This window comes from Lipophrys pholis (genome assembly GCF_963383615.2).
Source record: "Lipophrys pholis genome assembly, chromosome: 1".
In the NCBI taxonomy this organism is placed as follows: Eukaryota; Metazoa; Chordata; class Actinopteri; order Blenniiformes; family Blenniidae; genus Lipophrys; species Lipophrys pholis.
In genome coordinates this window covers 41065929-41086563 of record NC_137635.1, presented here as the reverse complement: position 1 = coordinate 41086563, position 20635 = coordinate 41065929, and the positions used below count along the sequence as shown (strand labels likewise).

The 20635-nt window shown below is 42.8% G+C and overlaps 1 protein-coding gene across 4 annotated transcripts in view; it reads right to left on the bottom strand.

Moving 5' to 3' along the window:
• The window catches only part of LOC308117988 (disabled homolog 1-like), a 46093-nt gene that overhangs the window by 2240 nt on the left and 23218 nt on the right, over nucleotides 1-20635 (bottom strand). The window contains exons 4-15 of one of the 4 annotated variants that reach the window (XM_080477142.1): nucleotides 18551-18690; nucleotides 16754-16789; nucleotides 13568-13666; nucleotides 11595-11726; nucleotides 10925-11044; nucleotides 10446-10484; nucleotides 8681-8746; nucleotides 6883-6942; nucleotides 4849-4896; nucleotides 4318-4432; nucleotides 2381-3016; nucleotides 335-462 (exon numbers count right to left, since the gene is read on the bottom strand). In XM_080477142.1, coding sequence (XP_080333268.1) covers nucleotides 335-462; nucleotides 2381-3016; nucleotides 4318-4432; nucleotides 4849-4896; nucleotides 6883-6942; nucleotides 8681-8746; nucleotides 10446-10484; nucleotides 10925-11044; nucleotides 11595-11726; nucleotides 13568-13666; nucleotides 16754-16789; nucleotides 18551-18690 — 1619 coding nt within the window. The remainder of the gene's footprint in view (nucleotides 1-334; nucleotides 463-2380; nucleotides 3017-4317; nucleotides 4433-4848; nucleotides 4897-6882; nucleotides 6943-8680; nucleotides 8747-10445; nucleotides 10485-10924; nucleotides 11045-11594; nucleotides 11727-13567; nucleotides 13667-16753; nucleotides 16790-18550; nucleotides 18691-20635) is intronic. The other 3 variants (XM_080477143.1, XM_080477144.1, XM_080477145.1) reach the window with 3 other exon arrangements.

Here is a 20635-nt window from a genome sequence, read left to right as displayed (position 1 = left end):
AGCCTTCCACATTTTCTGTCAAAAAAACAAGAGCAACTATAATTACCTTGAAATGCAATTTTGCCTTATTACATATGATCTAATCAAGACACTTGAATCACCCTCGACCTTTCGTGTTAAATTGACTTGACATTTTTCTTTAAAAAGGGTAAAGGCAATCCTGTTTGGCCATAATAATCACATGACATTCTCTTCCGTGTAATTACATGTAACAGGGTTTAGACGAGATCATTCATACCGCAGTAATGGATTGCAGCATCATGACAGTTAGTTGTGAAATGAAATCCATAAATCTTATTGACCAATGCGTGAACCCGAGAGGTCGACAACTGACCGGTTGTTCCTCCTTGGCGTTGCTGGCGTTGCCCTCGGGGTCAACGGGCGAGTGATCCGCGGGGGGGTCACTGGCCTGGGATGGGGGGCAGTCTGAAGATGAGCTCTGCTGAGGGGCCGGGGTGGAAGCTGCATGGAGGGGAATAGCAAAGGCATTCAGACAATTATTCATGAGATACAGTTAGAGAACATATAGAAGGAGTTCAACTTTGTAAACAATGTGCAGTGTTTAGCGTTTCATGCTAATCCACCCTATTTTGAGGTCGAAATACAAATAACTCACACAGAGAAGTCGTGCATTTAAATCTAGATCATGACCTTTTACTGCTTGTCATTGCCTCTGTGCTTCATTTCCAACATACTCAATGTTCTGCTCTTCGTACACTATCAAATAATGCACAATTTACTGGTCCCGTCAAAGGTCAGCAAAGTATTTATACACACATAAACTCTACTCGTCTTTCTAAGGAACAATATTGTGGACTAAAATAGCAGACAACAGCATAACCTGCAATAAGTCTGCATCTTGAAATCATTGGTGTGCACTGACTACATTCCTAACTACATTCCCTCAAGTATTTAAATTCATTTAAATCTTGAGCTACATTTATATCAGTTGAAAATTTCATTACTTTCTTACTCCGCTTCACTACATTTCTAAAGAGACTTTCTCCTCTACAAATTTCCCTGACTATTTACATTTTTAGATAAAAAAAGAAAGAAAATGAAGTACTAGATAAGTCAAAAATATAACACACTGACAAGCTGAATCAATGGTTCAATGGTAAGCTTCTTTTTTGTGCGTGTGATATCTTACAAAAGAAATGAGAGCTGTCATTCTCATGTCTTTGAATTGCTACCAGCACCACCAAACAGCTTTCCCTCATAACTTTATGAATGGTTCAATGAAAATGTAATAGTAAAATAAATGTGCAGAAGAAAAATAAAACCATTGGATTCCAAGGATAGAGTTTATGATAATTTGATGTGCTTGGATTGAAGGGTTGATACAAACACATGGACATTCATACTGGCTGTATAGCACAAAGCTGCCTCTGTAGTCTCTCAGGTTTGCCAGCATGTGTGGCCTTCAAAGAGACATTCTGATTGGTTACACTTCGAGCTACTTTGTGCTCATAATATCTGCTGGTATACAAGTATTAGACAATATAGACATGTTTTTAAAAAAATCTTTTTTGTTATTTTATATTGTTTAAATTCTTAAAAGATATCAATTTATTAGAACAACATGAATCAAATCAAAACAACCAATAATATGCTCAACAAATTAATAACCACAGACAACAAAATCATCAAGTTTTTCTAACTTCAGACTTAAAATACAATTTTAACCTCAAAAAGGGCATTGAGTCACTTATAGAAGCTACAGAACAATAGATGCAGCTGACGTCATAAGCAGGCTTACACTATTTACACACTGAACGCAAAATGAACTACTGCCATTCCCAGTCAAAAAAAGAAGCGGAAACAGCCAAAACTCTGAAAGCCTGGTGAAGGACAAACAGGAACTGAAGTGACTCAACAACATCACTCAGAGTATAATGAAGGGATTGCTTAATGTTCACAGTGCAACTTTAAAAGTCTGCAAAAACATTAATGCAAGACTAATGTCTGTATTTCAATATAAAGTATGTGACAGATGATGAAGGCAGTGTGTACAATAAAGTGTACAGCGTTCATAATCCTACCTTTGTGAGGACTTTCTAACATTTACCACTTGAAGACAAATGAAATTGTAATGTAATTTGACACAGAGCCACTATTTTTTTTTTATCAAAGTTTTACAGCAATTCATCCTGTCTTTGTTAATAACCTACCATAAAGATCCAATGTTGGCACTAAACAGAGATTTAGATGGCCTTGTGTGATCAAAAGTAATGAATTGACAAAGAAGATAGAGACATCCGGATAGCGAGGGCACTCATAAGACTGAAAGATGGATCAAAATACTTTTAGAATTGTTCACATGAAGCACAACGGTTTATTAAGTTAAATTCATGCAGGACAACAACAAGCGGAAACTTACGAGATTCAGTAGACGGTGACGTGGATGTACCTGGGCTCAAGGTCATCCGAGAGAGATCAAGGTCACTACAGCTTCCTTCTTCTTCCTGGGGAGCAGCAGCTGGAGGTGGGAGCAGCTGAGTGCAAACCAGTGTATCCGGTACACTCATGAGGCCTGGGGTCCCACACCTGCTCACCGCTGCTGACGCAGCACAGGACGCCGCTCCTGCTCCTCCCGAGGTAGAGGGGCCCTCGCCTGCGTCCGAATCGAGGCCTTCCTTCCCCAAGCTTAGCTGCCTTTGGAGCACCGTGGGGTCGGCCGTGTGCTGGGGGCTGGTTATGGCTGAAGAGGGGGCTGATAGGTCGCAAGCTTGGGGGCACATAGTGGTAATGGGTACCAGGCCTTGTAGCATGGCAGCTGGGATGGCGTGGCCCCCCACGCCCACCGTCTGGGCCGGCATGTAAGCCGCCATAGCTGCCCACTGCTGCTGAGTAGCGGGGAAAATGTTGGCCTGGCTCCAGATGACCGGCTGACCACCAGGAAGTACCTGAGCCACCTGGAGGGGCCCCTGAACCGGGAAGGCCAGAGTCTGAGCCTGAGCAGGAAATGGCTGCTGAGCCCACTGAGCCGCCTGCACTGGACCCATGGTCATATAACCTTAATGAGAGAGAAAGAGAACGATTTAGAGATATCAAGGCAGGAAAAGCACCTAAAGCTTATTTTTCGGGAGAGCATTTTGTCTCCAGTTATTGTGAAGTCAAAACATAGATTTTCAAAACTGAAGCACAGTTAATCCCCGAAGTGATATAGAAAAAATGACAGCTACTCAACCTTAAAGTAAATCAGAAAAAAAAGGGTATTTAAGGACAGAATGCTAAATCTTTTACAGGCTTAGATGAGAAATGCTGATTTTTCTTGACAGTGCCTGAGGGCGATTATGGGCCTAATATCCCAAATGCAAACTCAGCAAAAGAGACCCTGCAAACTGTAATATTGACACTTTTGTCAAATTTATGCTGCGATTGATGTTAATGTATTGTTGGGACCGTTTTGAAGAGCGATCTTTGCTATAGTGCCAAGACATCGACCGAGGTCAAAGCCTCGAAAACAATAAAACTTGTCTGTAGATAACTTAAAACAATCATAATGTCCTACAAATAGGATAAAACAAAACCCAAGACAGCTTAAAGATATTGTGCTTGGATAAAGTCTAATAACACCCACGCCTACATCCTTTCCAAGAGCAGGACTTGAAACGCTGCAATGTTAATTATTTACTCTTATTTTGTGAATGAAATGTGACCCAAAACAAATTGAACAGTGCTGTAATATTGCGAACGCAGATTATGCTTATGATGATATCTCTCAAATGTGTACTGCACGAACAGGTGGCACTCATCAGGCTGAAACAAGCCAGCAACAACAAGTTTAAATCCAACTGGGAGCATCCGTACAAACAGGCAGAGCAGGAAAACGTGCACGTGGAGTGTAAGGATACAACACCATTCTTGTATGAGGCCCGTAGAATTCATAAGTGGTGTTATCTTGGACAGACACATTGAGAAAGAAATGATGTGGATTCTGTTGTTGCTCGCATTAAAAAAACATTGCTCTTTGGCAGGCCGCTGTTAGCACACTCTTGGATGTTTTTTGGGGAAAAAAAACACCACCATGTCAGTTGTTTTATTAAAACTACTGCAGTGGTCCTTCAAGAAACATCGCGCTATTGTATCTCGTCTCAGCTTTACAGAATAATTACAATGCTGCACAGTGTGCGGTCAGATAAATCCACATCGCTGCTAAATCTTGGCAAGGTTTTCTCACAAACTGAACATCAAAGAAACACATCGCCATCAGCAGTTTTTTGTTCCCCCTCCCCCCCCCCCCCCCCCCCCCCACTCCCTCTGTTATGTTTAGCATTGTGGAGAAGATGAAGCTTTTCACTCTGCGCTAGATACCTGACGGCACGGAGGTGGGGCTGAAGGGGGCATACAGCTCAGCAGGGTTGTGCTGCTGCTGCTGCTGGCGGCTGCTCCTGCTTGGGTCCAGTGTGTTGGCAGGTGATGGGGGCATCTGAGATGAAACACACACACACACACACACACACACACACACACACACACACACACACACACACACACACACACACACACACACACACACACACACACACACACACACACACACACACACACACACACACACACACACACACACTCACACACACACACACACACACACACACACACACACACACACACACACACACACACAGAAACGTCGCCACTGTCAAAGTCAGCTAAAAGTCACCACCCTGCAAATTATCTTTGATATGCAGTCTCTGTCAGATATTCAGGTAATTTAAACCTCTGTGGATGTCCTAATAAAATGACCTGACAAGGTAAAAAAAAAAAATGACAGCAATATCTGGAACTCACACTAATTCTACAAACTTTAAAGGGGGCCTTGTTCTGTGCGACCGTACTCACCGAGGGTGGAGTGGACATGTCGCCAAAGAGATCAAAGTGGTTGATATTCTGCGAGACGAACCACCGGACGAGGGAGAGAAAAAAGACAGAATCCAGTGATACATCGAGACAAAGAGACTTGCACAGTCATGAAACCTTGAATTCATCTCCAAATAGAGTGCGGTGGTTGCATGGATGGGTAGGTGCAGGGAGTGAAATCTATTCACAAAGGCAGTTTGTGCTGTGGATGGCAAGAAACAACTATCCCCTGGTTTCATTATCAGAAAATGGATCTAAAATGAATCTTTCGTTGTTCATTATAATTGTGTGGGTAAAAGGCTATTCAGTCCTATAAAACACTTTCTGATTAGGTATTCTCATGTCTGCCAATCAAAAGGGGCTTCTGAGTGAGCCGGGCCTGCTTTATTATGCTGATTTTACTCCGAGAGCACATACGTACAATGAGAACTATGTTTATTTGATGGATCGAATGAAAGAAGAAGCTCCTGGAACCACCCAACCGAGACAATGAGGCCACCTCAGCCTATAGGAAGATTTGACCCCTGTTCTGTCCTCCACTCAGACTACTTAAGGGAGGGGACACAGCTATAGAAGAGAGTATGGAATGACTAAGTCGCATGAAATGTCTCTGGGGCCATGCAAAAGCAGACAATGAATCACTGTAAAAGCACAAAACACACAGAAGACACAGGATACTTGCATGCTACAAATAAACATATATACGAACACGACACTGTTAAAAAGAAAGGACAAAAAAAGGGACGAATCACAGCAATCTGTGTTGCTGCTAACAGGGTGTTTATGTCCTCCTCTGATAAGCTGGGACATAACGGATCGTACAGTTTGCACTGCACCTCAGAACCATTGAGGGGCACAAAATGAGTCAGAATTTGGAGAGAGAGATAGAGAGAGAGAGAGAAAAAAAAAGTAAACATTGTACACAGAGGTCTCTCCCTGCAGGCACTGACACACATCAGGGGAGCTTGAGGCTCTCAAAAAGCTCCAACTGAATGAACAGACAAGCAGTAACACTTAGAGATATGGAAGCGCTGCTACTTATACTGGCATGGGCTGGTCAGGTGAGATAGCAAACGGGGCCGGGACAGTTCATCTGTCTGATATGCCGGGCAACAAGCACGCAGTGAAGTGTACAGAAGCACTTTGCTTTGGTTGGGGTTTTTTTTTTTTCCAACAGCTGTGAGGAAATCTTTTTCTGGGACAAAGTTTGGCAAAATGAATACCGATTTTTTTTCACTTTGGAGAGATGTAACAAAGTGTTCACTGCATGGTGGTGAAGAACTTATAAAACCTTTCAGGATGGGATGGAATATAGTTTCACTTTGATGAAAAATAAAGATTCTTATTTTGTTTTCTGGCCAAATGAATTGAAAAAAACAAACAAACAAACAAACAAACAAATGAAATACTTCTATGAGTGTTTGGTGGCCTTGACTGTATGTAGCTGTTACTACTACACTGCATGCAGCTCAACCCATCACCCACCCCACCTACAAACCTCTCATCCTCATCCTCTGAGGAAGACAGAAAAGCCACCCCTTGGTTTATGTAGTCCACTGCACCAGTGAGGTGGGACCCGGCAAACAGACTCTTTTTTTTTTGGTCTCGACCATCTGTTTGTGACGTGCGTCAGATTCTGTGCAGAATTGGATTTTGGATACGAGGCCTGCCCCTCTAATGCTCTGTGAAATTGCTGACATGTATGACTTTGGTCGAGCAATCAATTAGTCCTAACTCTTCAAGCAGGCTTGGCATGACCAATGTAGCTTTGTTTCATCATCACTGCAGAGAGCGAGCGCAGACATAGACCCCTGTCTGACTTGTCCTTGGCTCGGTAAGGGTTTGTCAGAGCCAGCCGGCTGAGGCACACAACGAAATCCATTAAATACAGTTTGGAGAAATATTGTAAATGGATGCTGTCAACGGGGGCTTAGGGCACTTCCTTCAAGAGGATGTTCAGGAGAGGTTTGCAAGTAGAAGAATAAAGAAACAAAGAATAAAAATAAAAACACCTACAGTCATGAAATGGCGTTTTGGGACATCATAGATCCCTTCCTTCTGCTGACTGGTTGGGACCTGCATTGGATTGGACGTTGATTGAAACGTAAGTGACAGAGCAACACCTTTGTACTGCTTTAGCTGTACTGGCAGGCGATTTAAAAACAGAAACCTCCAATAACTTAAACAAGTCTATTAAAATAGGATAAGCTGGTTAAATCAATTTCCATCTAGGTCATTTTTCGGTTGTAATTTCATCCTTTAACCAAATGGGATCAAGGAAATTCTACAGCTGTGGTGCCGAATCAATTCTGCTTAAATCAATATTGATTGCAAACAATGCTTGACGAAGGTGCGTGCCGGTTCTGTGAGTATTAAGAAAGCTTATTGTTATTCTGCAACAGTATGTCTCAACTGGTTTGTCTGACAATATGAAAAAAAAAAAGCCTCAGGTCTGGCCTTCCTTTTCCGTTTATTTCTCACACATTCAACTGAGCTATCTGTTGCTCTTAACCTTGCTGCCTGCCTCTTCTATCGCCCCCTCAACTGGTTAACTTTGGTTACGTTTTCCCCAAGTCTATTGATCTTGTTTCACTCTGAGATCAAATGGCATGGCAAGTGATTAATCTCTCTCTCTCTCTCTCTCTCTCTCTCTCTGCATCTTTCATCTTCAGAGGAAGGCAAGATACAGAGAGGCAAAAAGAGGAGGAGGAGGAGGAGAAGGAGGAGGGGGGGGGAGAGAGAGAGAGAGAGAGAGAGAGAGAGAGAGAGAGAGAGAGAGAGAGAGAGAGAGAGAGAGAGAGAGAGAGAGAGAGGGGAGGGTTGGGATTAAACCGTACGATAGGCCCCTGGAGTCCTAACTGCTTCTTCAAATGGTCTAAAACCAAAAGGTCAGAGTGTTGGAAGTATAAAAGGCGCATGGTATACAGGCTGCGGGTGAGTTATTCAGACTAAACAACTGACCTTGACTCCACTCATCGCTGTTTTAGACCCTACAAATAAAGGTGTTACATTTTAAATATCACCACATTTATATTGATTGAGCTTCAGCCTTTTTTTTTTTTTTAAGGCTGTCCTATTTTTAAAACTGGTACTAAACTATATATAGTCAGCTAGTTAATTAGGTTTTGTTGTTAGTCTGCCATTCCCATGCTGGGGTTAATTAGCCTCCGAAAACAAAAGTGTTTCCCAAGAACTGACACATGCATGTAATGCTGTGCAATTTACCCTCATTGACATCATTCTCATTATTCACTGTTTACTCTCTTACACAGTATTGGATCAGTAATAACTCACTGCTGCTGCATTAAACCGCCACAATACTGAACGGCTTTTTATTGTGCAAGCAATGCAAAATTTACCTGAGTTTTATTGTTAAAAATATCCCAGTTGTGAAACAAGACCAGCTCTTTTCTAACCAAGCAGATACTGAGCACGTTGGCTGTAGTATTCGCGACACTTGCTCACACCATGGCAGCTATGGGCGTTTTTAAATCACCTGGTTGAAGCTATTCAGGATAACTTTAGCTATTTTATAGCTTTAAAATCAACGGCACCTCTTTCAGAACATATCCCACAGCTCCAACTGGTTGTTTCCCTTATAGGTTTTTTTTTTTTTGCCACATTTGTTTGATCTACTTCTTTGAAAACCTCATTGGATCCTTATTCCAAAAACAATATGTACTTTGTAACTTCACTAAGAAGTGCAACAAAGCCATACTGTTACTATTGTTGCTACTGTCATCTATCACAGGGTAGAGAAAGGGTGAAGGGGGAGGAGGAGGGGGGGGGGGGGGGGCAATGCTTGTCTTTGTACCTGATAAACGCTCTCCTCTGACTGGGGGCCACGGAGGGGTTCGTGTCCAGCCTCAAACACTATGTACTACAGAACAGAAGTAGTGGGCAAGGTGTAGAGGTGCACAGAATAATGATATGAAAAGAAAACAAGAGAGGGAAAGAAAAGCATGGAGAGAGAGTGGGAGAGAAAGAGAGAGCAGAGATGTGGGCATATAAAAGAGAGATAGAGGTAGTGAAACATGACAAGAATAAATTAAAGCACAAGGGAGCGAGGATGGCGTCAGGAGGGAAAAGAAATGAGATCGGAAATATGAGGATTGTAAAAAGAAAAAAAAAAATGGTGCATGGGAAAGAGAAATGGGGAAGATGAAAAGAGAAAGAAAAAGTGAGGTGGGAAGAGGAAAGAGCACAAGTATAACAGGTCAGGCAATAATTCAAGGCAATGTGGAGGTCGTAGCTAAGAGGTTTTGATTCAACCTCAGCGATGGGATGATCCACCTCTTGGAGAGAAAATAGACCTAGAGGTCAAAATATTTGCTTGAGATCCTTAAGAGAAGTCTTCAAATGTGCTATGATTTCCTTTGAACGGTGATGTAAAAAAAAAAGTGCCGACATGGATCTCAAATTAAAAGAGTAGCGTGACATTTGTGGAGATACACTGAGCTGCTGTCATATTCAGGATAAGATGAGAAGATTGCTTCGTTTCTCAGGATCTGCACAGTCAGCTGGAGGCAGTGACTGGTTCGCTTGTACATCAGTACCAGAAGAAAGAGCAGGCGTCATTCACTAACATACCAATTAACACTTTATATCTGTGTTTGTTTGTTTTCCATACAAATATGTTTTTGTCTTTATTTTTCTTATCCGGCCAAGAAAATAATATTGAATACCCAAATGAAACATCAAATTCACTTTTTTGGGGATCTGGGGATTAGTTAAACAAGATTGATCTGTTAGTTTTGTTTTAACTGGTTAACTTGAGAGGCTGATTTTAAGACTTTCTGCACTAAGCTAGGCTAAAGTTAGCTATGCGGTTTCCGCCTTCAGCTGCAGATTTACTACACAGACATGAGAGCGGAATCGATCTTCTCATCTACCTCTCAGCAAGAAACGCATAAGCCTCTTTCCCAAAATGTCAAACTATTCCTTTAAGATTCTGGCCACAGGCCCGGAGTTTTGTCAACCAACATCAACATAAACCGAAAGCTGCAAATGGAATGACTTTATGCAAAACACACTTCAAGAGTAAAGAACAGAGGTGATCTGGGAGGTGGTTGGACGTTACCACTGAACAAAGCATTCAGATCAAGAGTTAGTGTTGTCTGTATTCAGTGTGAGCAAACATAGAGAAACAAAATCATGTTCCACCAAATAAATGCACGGGGCAAATAGAAAGGGAGAGAAGGGGGTGGGGGGGTGGGGGTTGGGGGTGGGGGTAACAATCATTCGGGGTGTAGGGCAGTGAGGGGAGGGGGGGAGGGATTTTGTCTTTGAGAAAAATCGGAACATTGACACAGATCAACTTAAAAATATGGTTGTACAACACTGCACTGGCAAATGGGAGTTGAATGGTTGAACAAAACTGTCCACTAAGATGGTCTACTGTGTATTACTGGAATGGTGCAATATTATGAATCATTAACTCAAGCGGATCAGTAGCAGGAAAATATATACAAATTAAGGATTAATTGTAATTTTCCCCCCAAAGCTTTAAGCCTGAAAACAGCAGCTAGAAAAGCATCATCAGCAGTGTTTGTTCCTGCTCTGAGTGCCGACAGACCTACCTGGTAAACTGGATCATCCACTTCATCCTCCAGGATGGTCTGTGATTATGGAAAAAAGGCAGACGATACATTTTTTTTCGAGTCTCATTAGAAAATAAACAAAGAAGGGATGAAAACAAAAGGAAATGCATTCATCTTTTTTTCCTGCGCGCAAGTGTAATTGGAGTCTGACAGTATGTTGTTTTTTTCATATTAGCAGTGATTTGACACCTCAACACATATTTCCTGGCACATGTGTGACTGTAGCTGGGATGAAAACATCAAAACCTGTTGCATTTCCTGTATATTAAGATATTTAGCTTAGAAAGCAAGGACCAGACAAACATGGATTGTGAGGCGCTTAAGAGGAAGCTTGTGAGTGTTAAGCTATCTGTTGTGTGAATGAATTGCTGGCTGAGTTAGAATGTGTGATCTCGCCTCCGAATAGAAAAATGAAACTGAGAAAAAAAATAAAATTAAATGAGATCAGGAAGTCCTACCTGGTAGACCGCCTGCTCACAATGTTTGTCCTTCTGGGCTTTCTTCTCTATCTCCTCTCGCTGCTTAATGTCATAGATGAGAGTGAAGAGGTCACGCAGGTCAATAATGAGAGGCTCCGCCTATATGAGAGAGTTAGAAAGAGAGGAGTGACACACTGAAGAAGAGAATAAAAAGGCGGCAAGCAGCTGGCTGTAAAGTCTCAGTAGATATGTTTCTTTATGTTATAAACTCAAAATGAATACAAACCTAAAAATGATTCACCAATTAACCTAACATACATGTCTTTGGATTTCGCCCTGAAAAACAAGCAAGTTCCACACGGATGGACCCTGACACTTGAACTGAAGCAGGGTTGTTCTTGTTGTGGAGTTCCACCCCTGGCAGCCAAGATGGATCACATTTGCTTTATGCAGCACAAAAAGTAAAATGGGAGTTTGTTTTCTTTTAGGAATCAATCAGCACTGAAACAACCACTTGGACTCGTTACACTCTTCTTGTTCACACTGAAGATGAGAAATTCGTTGTTTGGCCAATGCAAGGAAAGAACCTCCGGCTTTTAAAAAAAAAAGAAATGCAAATTCCATGTCGTTCTAGGTGTAAACATGGTTAATTATAAGTTGAACAGCAACCCCGAGGACAACACCGTCAACAGGGCAGGGAAGTACTTACAGACTGTGCGGTCTTGATGGCCACAAACCTGTGGTGGCCCTCCTTCCCACAGACATAGCCAAAGGCCCGGTGGTCCCTGGTGTCCTTGGCAATGTAGCTGATCTCGTGGACTGAGTGGTGATGCAGGAGCACCTTGATAAACCAAAGATGTAAGTGTTTATGCAAAAAAGACCATGGACCAATTTCATGTTTCACTTCCGTTTTAAGATGCAAAAATGTAAAACCCAGCGCTGCTTAATTTGAAATTCTGCCGGTTTTAAATAAGGCATAGTACAGTACACAGTGTGCCGACAAAGTAGGTCAAACCTACTTTAAACATCTTTGCATATTGTTGAGCCAAATGCAACCAACCAACACAGAGTGAGCCTGAAAGTCTCTGACAGGAGAGGGAGACTCGAGCGTGTGCAAATCTCTTTCACATAGTCTTACTAGTATAGTATAGTATATTAAAGTAACACAGTACTCTGTAGTTACTATATAGATATTATATATGCAAACATTTTCCCGGATTGAAACCAACTCCGTGATGTTTGTTCATAAACATTTGCGATTCTGTGGTTGTTGATAAAGGAACCCTTAAATGGAAAGCAGGAAACATTTCTAATTTGAAAATATACTTTATGTTGTACTCCAGGCATCGGTGACGGACAGCACACTCATGAGACTGAGTAATTCAGCTGTCATTTAGGCACATCCACCTGCTGCTTCTTTATTAGCGAAGATAAGCTTAAAACTGAGAAGGAGCTTTGATTCGAATGTTAGCCGATGCTCAGCAGGAAGTAACGGCTCAGATTAATGTAAAATACAAAACTAATATGACTAGTCTACTAGATTCAGCAGAGAATCACATCAGCTTTACATAAAGTATTTCCATCTCAGTGCTTGCTGACACAGCCTGTGGTGGAGTGATCCCCGTTTCCACCTCAATAACTCAAGAGGGATATTAAGTGTGGAGTGTGAATGTACTGCCAGTAATCAGTAAATAAAATGAAGAGCATTAGGGGGCATGATTTCCAAAACAACAAATGAGCTTGTCAAAAGCTGGGGAGCTGGTAGGTTGAAGCGGGTAGCCTAATGTGCTTTTGCATTACAGGCACAAAAAAAAAAAAAGACACGCCACTATCACCAGCAGTCGTGCCGAAAAGAGATATCATCAAAGATGGGTGTGTTTTTTTGGGAGGGGATAAACCGCTGGTGGTCGGGTTGGGGGTCGGCAGCCACGGGACAAACGCTGTTGCATAATTATCAGTTTAGCTGTAACGACAGCTGAGGTGGAGCCGTGGTGTAATTAGCATTAGCGGCAATGATCATTAAGGGGTGGAACTGAGTGCTAATTATCGGTTAGCACTGATGAGCAGAGTGGGTCTATCTAGCCAGCGCTGCGCCGCAGGACGGGGGAGAGCTGCGCCCCTCGATCATCCAGTAATGGAACAGCAGGCCTCCGAGTCCGCCAGGGGGACGGAAGCCAGGATGGAGCCGGAAACAGTCCATCCCATAGCATCACCATAACATTGCTCACTCCACTATCATTAGCAGACAGACAGGGCCTGAATGATCTTAAGTAGGTCCTGCAGCACACCTCTAATCATACCAGGGTGTATGTTAAACGGCTTGACTCAGGGTCAAATATGAATTTCAAGACCTGTAATTTAATGCTGTCAAGTTTCATTCGTGTGAGCTAAAGGGCAAACTCTCCTGTGGAAAGCATGTTATCCATTTGCATTAATATTTCGGGAAATTTGGGGTTTACGGCAAACGCGCCGATAAAAACATGCAGGTATTGTACTAATATATCACCCGTGCCAGGCAGGATTATAAGATGGCGGCCCCGGCAGCCGTTGCGAGCTGAGCCGGGCGAGCCGTGTCTGCCCTCTGGATGTCCTGTTCAGTAGGTTCACGGTGCAGCAGCTGGCAGAGGCTGCACAGCGCAGCCCCGCCAGGAAAGTCCCCCACTCCGCTGACATGCTACTCACCCCCGATCTTTCACAGTAAATCTTGATCCCGCCAAAAGAGACCGTCAGGAAGACTCTCTGCTTGTGCTCCCCTTTGGAACGTGCCGAGGAAGCCATTCCCTGCAGGAGATTAAAAGAAACGACATGAGGAGATGAAAGGATATGAGCTCAGTATGAAAGATGGTGAACCTCCTTTTTTTCCTACTCAGGTGAGTGTGACAGTGGGAGATGGGGAGGGAGATTGGGGATGAGGTTCGAGGGGGGTTGATTGGGGGGTTGGGGGGTGACAGGAGTTACATAAGGTGTGATAGGACAGAATGTTCTTTCATGTGCCTTTTCTTGAAGCTTCACTCTCAGAGGAATTTGCCTTGTGCAGTGAGTCTCTTATTATTATTGCCACCTTTTTTTCCCCCCAAGTACCCTTTTTTCCCCCATTTTCTTGAAGCAGGTCTACTGCACTTCAACGTGACAATACACAAGCGCGCGCTAACAACAATAAGGTGAGATTTGCTGACAGAATGGATTGCGCTGCTGACCGACCAGCTTGCTCCGGCAACTTCACATCGTGCTGACTGAACAACCAATCCAGCCTTTGAAGTGTGTTTTTCCCATAGATCTCAGCGGCTTCTCCTTTTTTTTTTTCTCTCTTTTTTTTTATTCTCAGCCCTGATAAAGAAAACAATTAAAATTTTCACTGTGTTCCATTTGATGCAACCTGTGTGCCTGACACGTCTTTCATAGAACAATGCCTGAGAAAAAATAGGAGAGGAGAGGGGAAAGACGAGAGAAGATAAGAGAAGAAAGACTTGCCTTCTGTGCTGAATATGTCTGACAAACTGCCGGCCTGTTTCTGATAAAAAGTGGTCGACCTCCTCTGTACATCAGACCGTTTTCCTTTTTGATTTTCTTTCTTAAGCCTTGCCAATGTTCAAAACCCTGGCCACCATGAATTGCATTAATTGCCATCAAGCTTAAGGGGAGAAATACACTGATCTGCCACTTCATTAGGTATATTTTTGCGGTCCGGTCTGCACAGTTGTGCAAAGAATGTTACTTCTCTGAAGCTTGCAATGTGTCAGCTTGTGTTGGAGGAATCAGAAAGGTTAATTTGATTAATGTGTTTGAGGAAGATCTATGTTACACTGGAGTACATCATATTGAAAACTGTTCTTACGAGTCTTAAAATATAAGAAAACTGCTGTATATGCTTCCATCCAGTATATGTTACTGCAACCTGCAACCTTAATTTTACCTATTTCAAAACCTCTCTGACAGTCAAGCAATGTGGGCGATAAGCTTTGTAAAGGCAGAACTTCATCACATAACAGATCTGTTGCGTTAAGAGTAGACCAAATGAAAAGGCTAAAGGAATGTAAGTAGAGGGGAAACACGAGTGGAGAGGGCTAATAAGCCACGGGGATAAGAAAGAGATGAAGTGAGAGAGAGGCGGGCGGCCAGGAGAGTCGATGAATGTTGTCAATCAGCCATTGGCTTCTCCATTTGGTGGATTAGTCCGCATGGCAGCGAGAGGCAGCTCAATAGAGACCCATCCCCTCCTCTATCCCCTGTCCAGATAATAACAGGTCTGTATCGACTGCTCAATTGACTGTAACTGGCTGGTAGCGGGTGAATTCTGGAGTCATATGGAGGGCACTACAGAAATGTCAGATGAAGGCACTGAGAGAGTTGGTTTATTGGTAAAATCACTTGGACTGAATATGGGTGATGAGAGGTTTTGCCTTCTGGCTATACATCTTTTTTTTTCCCCCCTTGGGGCTTCCCACACATTTAAACTTCAGTAAAATCACTCTCAATATACTTCATACGCAAGGCATAGATGTCCACTTTATCCCACAGCCACCTACTGCAAATAAGCTTGTGTGCACAAATGGAAGAGGATACTGAATGGATTTTTGAGAAGTGGAACCGTGCAAGTTCTTGGAAACCTGTCATTTATATGGATAATAGAGTTGTGAAATGAAGACGGCAGCTGGTTTCATTATGTAATTCCATTTTCTTTGACACTATATTCACAATGTTGCTTAAAAACCCTGTAGGACTCTCCATAATAATCAGACAGGTTTACAACACTACCCGTTCACATCATTTCAACTTTGTGTTGCTCCACTGTTTTGAAATCACGTCGGCACTAAGCCAGCAACATGGTGGAGAATCCAGGCAGAGGTGTAAATTAGAGTAATTTTAAAAGCTTAGTTGTTCCCAAAAGCCAGCCCCCTGTTTGCTGAATTCAAACAAAGTTGACCGCAAAATTAAAAGGGAACTGGTTTAAGCAGCTGATTATAACGCCACGGTGTTTAGCTTCCAGCTGCTGTTGGTGGTGCATCCAACAGAATTTTAAGTGGTGCACATTGGCCAATCTAATTAACTTCTACTTCAAATATTTTCCTAGCCTTAAACCTTTCACATTTCTCTTAAATGCAGCACATGCGTTTTAATGCAACCTCTTACATTTTGCTCATATCTGTTCAAATTGGAACTTCAATCAATATGATGAGGTGCCTAAAAATGTTCCCTTCATTTTGCAACACTGGTGACTGTTTGCTTTGCACCTCCCGTGCTACAGCTTTTGGCCCTTTAATGAACGCCACATTATCTGTTTACTATTTAAACACTGGTCCTGACTGCTTATGTGAGTCACTCTGTTACACTCTAATATTGGATTTGTCACAGCTGTTATCCATGAGAGTGATTCATTTATGAAATGCACCACTTTTCATTTTTAACTGTGCCATGTATTTATTATAAAACAGGTGCCAGGTGCTGTGAGTTGGGTGCGACGGAAGCCTCAAAAATGCTCAGTCCACAGAAAAATGCAAACGGAAGCATTCAGATGTTTGTCTATGCAATACATTCATGCACGTCATTATATTTAAATAGGCAAAAAAAAAAATGTCTCTGCATATATTAATTTGCCCAGGTAGGAGGCACCTCAAAGCAAATTGTCATATGACTATGAAGGCAATCCACTCCAATGGCGAGTCAAACTAAATAGTGGGGAACTCAGGTGTGTCAAATCATTGGATGTGTGAGAGATCCCAGCAAACCATGGGAGAAGGCGGGTTACACCATGAAAAGGTCAAGAGTCCATCACAGGGCAAATGCAGGGAGACAGCCACATACACATTCACACCGCAGGGAACCAATTAACTTCACGTGCATGTTTCTGTTTGCATTTGTATAACCTACCTTCTTCAATAGTTTGCTGGGATCAGCTACAGCACCCTGCAACCCCGAACAAGATAAAGCAGTATAGAAGATGGATGGATGAATGGAGGATTTGACACACACATTTTTTCTTATGATCAAGATTTTCTGTGTTGATGGGCCATAGGGCTCAGTGCGTGGCTTTTAACAGCAACAAAAACTAGAACATTTCAGATGATATTTTGTGTGCGCCTGCTGCTCGCTGTCGACTAGTATCCCCTACCATTTTGTGTTTTTCACCAAAATCCAATTTACATTGGCTGCCAAATTTTTCACACTTTTTTGATATTTTTCGTGGAAATGATTTGCCGACTCGTTAACAAAAATTAGAAGACACTAACCCCAAATTTTCCTGCACGTTTTGATGTGTTTTTTTTGTGTACATGCTCCCAACGGTGTGGGACTAGTTACACGCCACACATCTGGCTGAAGAAAAAGATTACACTTTGACCAGTGCCTAGGATACTTAACTCTTAAAGAGGCAGGCACACAGGAAAATCAATTTTTAAACATCAAAACTACAAATAAGTATCAGCGTAAAATTCAGGAAAGACAAAGTAAACAGTGGTAAATATCTCAGGGCAGCTGACATAAAATAGTAGTCTTTCATATTTGAATAATTACAATAACTGAATTAACCAGATGTACAAGTTACTTGTTTCTGTCTTACTCTACATAAGTCACAGAGCTTCACATACCACAACTGGCTGAAAAGGATCCATCATTCTTAACAAAAATACAAAAAACTTCTTCCTCCCATTTTTGTCATTTAGAATGAATAACAAAATCTCAACGAGGCCAAATATTGCACTCCATCAGCAAATGTGTAGCTTTGGTAGCTTTGAGAGTGTGGGATTGGGGAAAGGTGAGTTCAGAGCGTTTCATCAGCTCACTGCACATTGAAGAATACTCAAGGCTTTCATCAAGAATCGCTAATAGTGAGTATTTTTTTTTATGAATTCTTCTTTTACTGTGGGGCTGAATATGACCTAATTTACTTGCAGAATTCTGTAGAGAACTCAAACACTATCTGGGTCATGTTATCGCAGTTTGCATACGTGCACAAGTCTAACATCACGGAGCTTGTTGTGAGTGTGAGCGACACGAGACAAGCAAATTGGGGGTGACAGTACGGGGAGGTTACTCTGCCTGTAGAAAGGAATGCAAAAAAGTACAAAACTTTCTATTTAAATGAAATACTGCTTTAAGCATCTCTGAAAAAGCAGCCAGTTTGTCCCTAAGGTAAAACAAAACGAAAAAAAAAGGCGCTATATGAATAAACGTAAAGTGCTTTGAGCAATGCCAGAAATAAAGGCAGCCTATTATGGGAAAAATAAAGCATAAAGCTGCTATCATTTTGCCCAAGACGCAAAACTAAGCTTACAGTAGATTTCTTCATGACAATGAGCTGCGGAATAATAAAGCAGGGCTGAAATTTGTTCCATCTGGTCAGCTCATGCTGAACTTCAGTGAGTCACACACACACACACACACACACACACACACACACACACACACACACACACACACACACACACACACACACACACACACACACACACACACACACACACAGGAGAAGAACAGAACTCATGACTCATTCTATAGACAATACAGTCATGTCCGAGCATGTCTTTTCCAAATCTGTCTGGGATGAGTGAAGAAGCTCAATGATGCCCCCCCCGACCCACCCACCCACACACACACACACACACACACACACACACACACACACACACACACACACACACACACACACACACAAAAGGAAGTCCGCACCTTCAGCTTCATCATGGAGTCCTGGCACAGCTTGTCCCCGCGCGCCGCTGTCACCTCATCAATCCCGATCAGCTTGGCCTTGTAGCGCACGCCATCTCCACGGAAACGCTTAATAAGCCCCGCCTCACTGCGGTCTTGACCTGCGACAGAAGAGAACGAACAGGGGGGGGGGGGGGAAGAGGGCGAGATATAAGTAAGAGTAAATGAAAGAGGAGTGATTACAGGAAACAAGGATGTGTGAATTCAACTGAATCGACCAACTTCAGTGTGTGTGTGTGTGTGTGTGTTTGTGTGTGTGTGTGTGTGCTCTCTCTGCTGGTATAAATATTTATGGAATAGGAAATGCAGAGCAAATTGCAAATTAACAACAGCCAGCAAAGATTGAAAGAAAATTGAACTTGAAATTGGAAATGAAGTTGTATAAAGCCGGTGGACCAAATGAGGAAACAACTGAAACGCTAAAACACTTTACACCACGATGTGGAGCATTTAGACATCAAGTTGGATGGTAAGGTTTTGGGGTTGCTCCCTGCACCCAGCATTTCCCATGGGTGCTCTTGCTGGTGACAAACCAGCTTGAATGGTCCCTATTGAGAGGAATCATCTCGGTCGAGCGCTCACCCACAATCCACCCGAGCCTTTCGTGCGTGATGGATGTTGGGTGGTGGCAGGAAGGTGGCGGGATGATGGTGTGAACTGTGGGGGTGGGGGGGGGTTCACAAGAGTGTTTCTGGATGGCCCCAGGCTTTATGCTGTCTTCCCATCGACCCCCCTCCCACCCCTCCACCCCCTCCTTCCTGCTGATTATACTGTCTCCGCAGCTGCCCTGACATCTCCTTGACACTGACACCTTTCTCATTTTGTCTCCCTGCTGTCTGCCGTCGCACCGTTTTGATTATGAGGGTGCGGGCCTCAGTCGCTATCTCCTGCGTTGTACGAACCATCCCTGAGTGGGGTTTTACCAAGTCGTGAAACACCGGCTCCTCTCCCTGCATTTACACAAAGAGATAGCAGGATTTCAAATCAAGGTCACCAGCACCTTGGAGAATTTACACTTTACAGGCCCCATCCTCATTCAAATCTAGGTCACGAGACCACACAGTAGCACATCAGTTAGGAGCACATCTAAGTGGCTGGCGAAGCTGCGCGCAAGAAGACGGAGACAAGGTGTAACATCGCTAACAGAAACTGTCAGGCTCTACTCCAAGAGTATACTACGCCAAAATGAGCTTATTCCGCTGTGAAACACCCTATTCCCATTCATCCCAGATCTAACCAAAAGGGAATTCTTTTTCTACCATGGTTGCAATTTTTTAAGGGAAAATCAAAGAGAAATATTGGAAAATTGGGAAAAGAACAAATTAGAGAGCTTGTGCAAATGGAGGGGGAAAAGAATTACGTCTTAGTTCAAATGCGAGAGCTTGTCTTGGCTATGCACACCCTCTCACTAATTCATGAGGGCGCAATTCTCTAAAGGGGGGGGGGGGCTTGACGATGCTAAAGTCATTAAAGTCTCTAAGCAAGTGAATGTCAAATCTGGGTCTAATTCAGACTTGTTTCCCTGCCAGAGGATAATGAGTCTTACATACAGCTACCGTGCATCTCTGAACATCAACCAGGCTGCAACGCACACAGTAGCCATGTGGAGATGTGGACTTTCAGATCAACATGAAAAACTCCCTAAAAAGAACCGTGGGCATGTGTTTGCTGTTTCCTCAACCCAGCAGGACACAAAAAGTTGGACTTTTATTACAATTATTGTTGTTCTTGATCCCTCACACAGAAACGGTGGTGTATTCACACAGTATTATATATTCCACCCTGATTTTACTGACTCATACGCTCCGTAATGTAATGTAAAATGCATGCTGCTCCAGTTGCATTTTAAACACAATGGGTCCAATTCAGTGCAACTCTTTCAGATGAGCTCTAACCAGATGTTCTGTGCCATTTGTTTCTTCACATACAGCGTGCCATTTCCCACTAATAACACTTCAGGAGAGATTTAGAGGTTTATGCACAGATCCTCCAAAAAAGTAGGCCTTGCATATCAAATGAGAGCCTCGACTCAGTGGCATAACTCGC